The 8,012-nt window shown below is 39.7% G+C and overlaps 1 protein-coding gene across 2 annotated transcripts in view; it reads left to right on the top strand.

The window, feature by feature from the left end:
• EFNA5 (ephrin A5) overlaps positions 1–8,012 on the top strand; it is a 312,443-nt gene that overhangs the window by 293,725 nt on the left and 10,706 nt on the right. The window contains exons 3-4 of one of the 2 annotated variants that reach the window (XM_075067137.1): positions 5,739–5,804; positions 6,216–6,296. In XM_075067137.1, the coding sequence (XP_074923238.1) occupies positions 5,739–5,804; positions 6,216–6,296 (147 nt within the window). The remainder of the gene's footprint in view (positions 1–5,738; positions 5,805–6,215; positions 6,297–8,012) is intronic. The other variant, XM_075067138.1, reaches the window with a different exon arrangement.

The raw sequence follows: 8,012 nt of genomic DNA, 5'->3' as shown, positions 1-8,012 counted from the left end.
CGGCTCCCTGACGCGGGGGGCGCCCTGGGCTGCCGGGCTGCGGCGGCGGCGCACTGACCTGGGGGACACCTTGGGCTACTGGCTGCAGGCAGCTGCTGTCACCGGCAGCTCAGCCCCTCCACCAGCAGCGGCTGCAACCATTTAAAAATTGGGGGGGGGGCCACTTTTTGGCGCCCCCAAATCTTGGCGCCCTAGGCAACCGCCTAGTTGGCCTAAATGGTTGCACCGGCCCTGATTGTATCCACTAAATTGTATCCATGTGTAATGTGTGATCTGATTGAATTTCTCAGTTGGGGAATGGAAGTTGTTCTTTTTCTGTTTAAGGTAGTATGAACACAAAGGGGTAGGAGTGTGGGGGGGGCGGTGCACATGTGTATTTACGTATGTAGATTCACACATAGGTAGTTTTAACTGTTTTCTTCAGAGACAATGATTTCAGTCATTGCCAGAAGAACTAACAAACTAACATTTCATTGTTTTGGGGGTGAAAAAGCAGGTATGGCTGGCAAACGGGAAACGTGTGCTGTATATTGTGGCTTGACTCTAGATGCTGAGGGCGTGGAATCTTTTCTCATTCCCTTAATTTTACTTATAAGCCATAAAAAATGGCATCCAAAATGATAAAACACAAAAGAGGTTTTCCCACGCATTCTGTCATTCTGGGCTGTAATTTCATGTTTCATGTTGGATCTACTGCCATGGATATTTCTGTCTAGTGTTACTGAAAGGAGATAAAGTTAGCATTGTCAGCCTCAAGCATTCAAAATCAAGAGTCAGCCCCCCACCTCCAAAAGGAGATTATTTTAGAAATCCAGAAATTAAGAAAACAAATAACTTTTTATGTGCTTTCTGACTTTGGGCCCTTTAGGATACACTTGCTTCACATTTTCAAGCTTTTCTCTGCAACTATGACAGGTAAAACATTATTTTTTTCAGTGAAAACAGATTATCATGTAGCCACTTGAGAGATAAACACCAAATATTGTGTGAGTTGCAATAAAATCACAGGAGGTGGTAACAATGCAGAGTTCCTCCTTTTTATCTTATATTTTCTATCAGAACTCTTCTTGCTGACATTTACTGAAGTGACCAAACTGTCTCCATTTTCTCACCCTACATGGAGAGGAGAAGATACAACTTCTTCTGCTCTTTGTCAGAGATCCTTTCCCAAGGGATTCTTTTCCTTGTGCAATGCAGTTTTCTTCATTTCCCACCCTAGGAATTTTGTCATGTGGAATGGAGGGCATTGCTTAGGATAGATTCCACTCGCATCAGAGGCTTCTTGCTCTTGAGACTGGCCCTCTATTTGTACATCTCTCTGATAGTACAAATAGAAAAGACCTACAGCAAGGCCTGAGAGATTAACTAGATTCTCTGCAACCAAAGAGAATGGTATTTCCTCAGGTACTGTCCAGACACAAGACTTTGTGTAGCAACATATCTAATTTCAATAGTTCTAGCAACAGGGAAATGACATCTTTTCCTGAAGATATGCTATAGATTCCAACTGAAATAGGTTTCTCCTATAAAGGGGGTAGTTCACTCTCTCCTTTTGCAGAGTTCACAGATTCTGCTTGTTTCACGATCATCCAGGAGTAAGCACAAGAGTCTCCTTGAAGTTTGCCCTGGTCTACCTCCTGTTTTTCCACCTTCCCTTGGAAAGGAAAAATGGCCAGGAAAATATACAAAGACCAGGCAGTGGTCAGTCCAGTAGCACTTTGAGGACTATGGCTGTCCTATTCTCCTCAATTAGGTGTGGAAGTCAAACAGTAGATCCTTCCAAATATAGCAATCCTGGTGCAACAAGGTTAATCCTGATTACCAGTGCCTAGAGCTTCCCGTCTGGAGCTTCAGAGATAAACTTCTTGGGTGTATTGAGGCATTCTGAAATTTTAATTTCATTGGGGTCCTAGCTGAAATACTATTCCTCCTGCCTTACCCATGAAAGTTATCATAAAATCTGATTAGCAGTTTTCTTTGTAAGATTTACGAAGCGCGTATTTAGACTTGAATCTCAGCAATATGTGTTGTGCATCTTCTCCTCTTCAGCTGTAGACTTTGGTCACACTGGCAGTGTTTCTTTATAGCTGTGATTCGCAGTGCGTACTTCTAAGTCACCCTGAGGACTGGTAAGACAACTCCCACCTTTTCATGCTCTCTGTGTGTGTAGATATATCTCCTCACTATATGTTCCCTTCTATGCATCCGAAGAAGTGAGCTGTAGCCCACAAAAGTTTATGCTCAAATAAATTTGTTAGTCTCTAAGGTGCCACAAGTATTTCTGTTCTTTTACAGACTAACACTGCTGCTACTCTGAGGACTGAGGGTTATGTGAAGCTAAAAGCTCTCAGTAAAGCTACTTTTAAATGGCAGGATGGGAGCCTATGCAACAACTCGACTAGTTACATTGAACTTCAGGGTGGTACCATGCATTTGCATTGGGAATCAGGTTACATTTAGGTCACATTTAGCTAGCAAGTGTTAACTGAACAACCTAAAAACTCTGACAGTGTTTCCTAGTCAATACAAAGTCTGTGTTGTGCCTAATATTCACCATTCAGAAAGAGGATCCAGAGGCAGCCAATCATGTTACCATCTCAGTCCACACTCTGTGCCCTAATGAAAGGATTAAGATAGATACTGAAAATCTTTGGGATTGAGTTTCATGAGATGAGCAGGCAAACTATTTCAGAGTAAGAAGAAGGAAACAGGTCTTGGAAGATGCAGTGATACTGGCAGGCCTGCTGCAGTTTGTGTAAAGAGAACAGATAATAGGAGTCACCTTAAGTCCATCCTGTGAGTAATACATCTGAATCTAAAGTGTACACTAACTGGTCATTGGCTTTTGAGGGTTTCTTTTGTTTTTGTTTTCTTTAAGATGAAAAGAAAGAAGGAAGGGAAGAAATAAAAATTGATTGCAGTAGCCCAGTTTGGCAGGCAATTCTTAATTTCTCAGGAAGTCCAGAAAGATTACAATGTGTCCCTTAATCACCTTACTCTTGGTAGTTCAGGCAGATGTGAGAGCAGGACAATAACTCAACTGAATGTTTTTCCTCCTGAGGTAATAAAACATTATGGGAAATGAGGAGTATTATGCATTTGTTTTACAGTAAGCATACAAAATAAATGACCTCCTTGGGGGGGAGAGGGGGGAAGCTCTTACTTCATGTCTATCATCAAAGCATGCATCTGTTCCTAGGAGGGGGAATTTAATGTAACTGTTACATTGTAGTCATACTTTTATCATGGAAATATCAATCAGCTGGTGATACAGAAAATTGTTTACCACACCCATGTTACCATTTGTGAGACTTTTCTGAGGAAGGAGGGTCAGATAGGATATCCCTTTTTTTCTTCCAAAGAACGCAGACCATCAAATAATAATTGTCTCTGTAGGTTTTTGCTTCTAGCTGTGGCATTGCAGGTTATAGTCAACACTGGAGGTGTGTTCAAAGCATCACTTTTCTATTTCCCAGATAAATATTAATCCTATTTATCACAGGACTACTTTAATCACAGTTAGCAAACTGCTCTATTAAATAACAATAGTCCATGCAATCTTGTTTATGAAACTGAATAACAGTTTCCAGACTTCAAATGTAAAAGCTACATTCTGTCTTTGAGTAAGTATATGTACCTGGCTGGATCATTTCTAAAATCATTTTCTACACAAGATAGAACTGTAAGTGGTGAATCAAGTATGTGTTGGTCTTTGCTTAGGCTAGCAGTGGAAATGGTTGTATGTAGAATGGTATCATCATATCTATGTTAGTAATATAGGAATAGGTATAGCTTTTTTCCTATAAATAATCCATGACTATGTATGTAGTTTAAGTAAAGTATTAACTAGTTGCATGTATACAGTCATGGGGCCATAGAAAGGACATAATTTCCTGGATGTAACCACAGAGTGCAAATATTGTGCCCTAAATAACACACCAGTTACTGTAAATGTCAGCAGAGGGAGTTTTTCTGAGTTTGATTTAGTGAGAGCCTACAGCAAAGCCAGCTGTTAACACTTCTTAACGGCCTGTCATTGTGCACGAGAGGGGGAAAGCATCACTTCTCTATATTTTTGTCTTGTGATTAAGAGGAGACAATCTCTCTTGCACTTGCCAACAGGCACAGAATCAGAGCACCAGTTCTGCTTAATTTCTTTCCTTTGTTTGCATGGTGAATTTGCTGGTTCTTCGCACTGATGCCAGCCCAGGAAGCAAGGAATCTAGGAGTGAGGAGAGGTTATTTTAAGTTAGTTCAGAGTGCTTCAAGTACACTGTTACCTCACAGAGAGTGTGTGAGTTTGTATCTGTGTGGATAAATCATTTTAGTTATTTGTCACACAGAGGAGGACACAATTAATAAAAACAGACGAGACAGTGGCAAGAGACAGAGAACAAAATCACTTTCCTCCCAAAAAAATCTTCTTGTAAACCAAGACAAATCCCAATTGTCGTCATTTTCTGGAACACAGAGCCACTTGCTATGAGCCAATACATAGCTCTTTAAGTCACGGTGGATTCTCTGTATTGAAATAAAAATTCTTTGCAACATTATGGGCTATGCTTTCAGCTACAACCTCTGATACTTGTGGCCATAAAAAAGTGCCACATGAAGAATGTCCTGTATGAGTGGAGATTTCCATGCTGAATACAGGTGACTTGACTCTCAGTTTACATGCACAGATACAGGTGCGCTTACAGTTTTGTAGTTGCAAACATTTATGCAGGTGCCAAAGATCATTTGAAACTAGTAGAAAATTTACCTTGAGGGATGTATATTCTCCTCTTGTGGGTGTGTAATTTACAGTACTCACCATGCATTTTAAGGACACACCAGTTCCTAAAATGACAAATGTATGGAGCTGCATTTGTCATGAGGAAACAAGTAGACACTAACCATTGTATTTCCCAAATTACCTTTTGCACAGTATGAAATTTAGTATTATGGACCTGTTCTTAATTTCATATTTTTCTCTTTGGGTATTACCTGTATAATGACATAATTTCAATGGCAAGTAGGAGGTGGCTATTTTATTTTAGTTGTGTAGGATGGGAGATGAAGTTTTGAGTAGATCCTGTGTATCACTGGCAAAGAAGTTTTAGGAACATGAGCACTGTGTTACCTCAGTAAAGTCAGGTTATGTTAATTTTCTTCTGATAACTGTTTTTTAAAAGTCATCCCGTACCATTTCATTTTGTGCTGGTCTGGTCCCCATTTTGTGGCACTAATCCTAAAACAGACCCATATCAAGACTAGCTTTTCCTGTGGTAAACTAAGAAGGATCCATTTAATTGTGAGTTTGGGAAAAATATTGTAGTGTGGTAAGCACCTGGAGTACAAATTAATGTTAAATAGGTTATTGAGAACAAGGGTTGAGGGTGATGGGGGAATTGAAACTTTCAAAAATATCCTGTGCTTTGTTTCTCCTATTTTTTTAAATAGGGTCATAGAAGCGTAGGACTGGAAGGACCTCAGTAAGTCGTCTAGTCTAGTCCCATGCACTCAAGGCAGGACTAAATAATAAATAGACCATTCCTGACAGGTTTTTGTTTAACATAGTCTGGCCTGCAATTCTCTTCATGCATTTGCATAGCCAGGGTACCCAGGTACTTGACTTTTTTGTTCCTTTCTTTATATGGCACAGCCTGGAATATGTATATTCCCCTCAGAAGATCTGGGATATTTGCGTTTAAGATAAAGAATAACTGTATTTTTTCTCTCTTTCTCTTCTTTTACAGCTTCTGCAATCCCAGATAATGGAAGGAGGTCCTGTCTAAAGCTTAAAGTCTTTGTGCGGCCAGCAAGTAAGTTCTTTAGATCAAGCTTTAGGGGTGCCTTTATAGCGCATGCTTTACTGTTTGGTCTGGTAAACAGCAATAAAACTTTTTGTTTTTTTTCAACTGTTAAATCTTCTGTGATATTTGTTCTGTATAGCAACATTTGTGTTTCAGTTTTCATCATATTTTCTTATCTTTCTTCATAAAGCTTTTTTTTTTTTTATTACCTAGCAGTTGCTAACTTGTTGTTTCTTAAATTGTTGTACAAATGGATGACTATACTGGCATTCGGACAAGTGCCGCAGACTTTAAAATATAAAGATATATATATATATATATTTAAAAAATAGAGAGAAAAGATAGAAAAAAAAAAGGAAAGTGGGGAGTTTAAGGGTGTCTCACTAACATATTTGGCTGTTATCTCTATTTTTGTTATAGACAGCTGTATGAAAACTATAGGTGTTCATGATCGTGTTTTCGATGTTAACGACAAAGTAGAAAATTCATTAGAACCAGCAGGTTAGTATGCTTAGAGAATCTCTTTTAACAAATGCGTCTATCCCTCTGGTGCTTCAGTACTTTTTTTCCTGTCTTTCTCTCTGCATGCTTTGCATGGTATAATTGCTCTGCTTTGGCTCATTTCTAGCAGTGCTAATATTGCTTATGGTAGACCTCATACCTCCAGTATCCTTATGTAATGCATGGGAGACAAAATGTTGCTTTTTTGTGGCATATGGGTTAATAAAATGCAGTGCCCAAATTTAAAATCTCCAGTGAAGTGTCCAGTAGTCACTTTCTGTTCCATTTCACACCCCCAGCATGTGGACAAACCACTCTATCTACTAAATGGGTCCAGAGTTTTAGAAAGATAGCAAATGTCTGAACGGTAAATACTCTGGTTTCATGTGGTTTGTATGCACATTTTAAAGGAATTGGGTACTGCTTATTTAATACTAATGCATGACACAGGCATGTAACTGATAAAAGTTAGTGTTTTCCTAAATAATTTAATTGTACACTTAGTTAGGCAAAGTGGTGTTATAAATTTTTCCCATCTAGTTTTTACAAGAGAATTGTAATCATGTCTCCTTGTGGTCCACATACAAGAGCAAATATATTCTAAAATCTTGTAGCCTCTCTTTGGATCCGAGTGTTGTAGCCTTAAAAACAGAGAGAAAGGAAATATTTGGTGATACAAGCATTCTCCTTCTCTCCTCCCATCCAAGTGCAGAGTCAGCAATAAGTCAAATTAATGTCAGCCATGAAAGCGTGTGTGTGCGTGTGTTTATATATGGTTGAGATTGTGCACAGTTTAAGAAAATGACTAACCCCACTGACTTCAATGGGACTACACGTGATTAAAATTAAGCACGTGTGTAAGGTTCTGGAGAATCAGGGACTAGATGTGTATTGTATAGAGACATGCACACCTAGTAATGCACTACTAATTGAAAATGGGTAATTAAACTCACTATACAAAAAATTACACAGATGCAATTTTTAATGCATAATTCAGGGAGCACAGTACAATAACCTTTTTTTTTAGGTTACTTGAAAAAAGAACTTTCCTTTGATATGAAGCAACAAATTAATTTTTTCTTGTCCATTTTGTACTGGAATTTGTTTGCTGATTCTTTCAGCTGAACTAGGTTATTAGGCAGCAAAATAAATAAGACTTTAAGAAATTTACCAGTCTGAATAATATGTCTGTGGACTTGTGGTAATCTCGCCGTCCAGTCCCAGACCTGGACTTTAGTGTCCACCAGTCTGGTCCTGTCCCAAACCTGGACTTTTGCGTCCAAAGTTTGGGGGCTTACCTGAAACTCCCCCAAGCTCACTACCAGCTTGGATATTCTCGCTGCCACCAGATCAGGAATTAATCTATGGGGCCTGATCCCCCCTTTCCTCTCTCTGGTGTCCCCAACCCTCCCTTGGTGGGACACCCAGATTCCCAATCCCTTGGATGCTAAAAGCAGGGGAAATAACCCCTTCCCCTTCCTTATCAGGCTTGCCTCGCGGCTAACCTGTGTGACCCAAGAAACCAGCTTTTCTGCTTTCCTCAGGACAATGGAGATGCAAAATACCCACAGCTGGGCTCTGCCACCCCCCCTTGCTCCAGGAACGAGGGAAAACTGTAACCACCAGAGAACAGAGAGAATTCTTCGTCTCTTTCCCCGTAGTCTGCTCTTTCCCTGGACCCAAATAGGAAAATAGCCCACAGCCTGGCTTTTCCCT

The sequence above is a fragment of the Chelonoidis abingdonii genome, chromosome 6 (assembly GCF_003597395.2).
Source record: "Chelonoidis abingdonii isolate Lonesome George chromosome 6, CheloAbing_2.0, whole genome shotgun sequence".
Classification (NCBI taxonomy): Eukaryota; Metazoa; Chordata; order Testudines; family Testudinidae; genus Chelonoidis; species Chelonoidis abingdonii.
The sequence above is the reverse complement of the archived record's forward strand: the minus strand, read 5'-3'. Positions and strand labels throughout refer to the sequence as shown.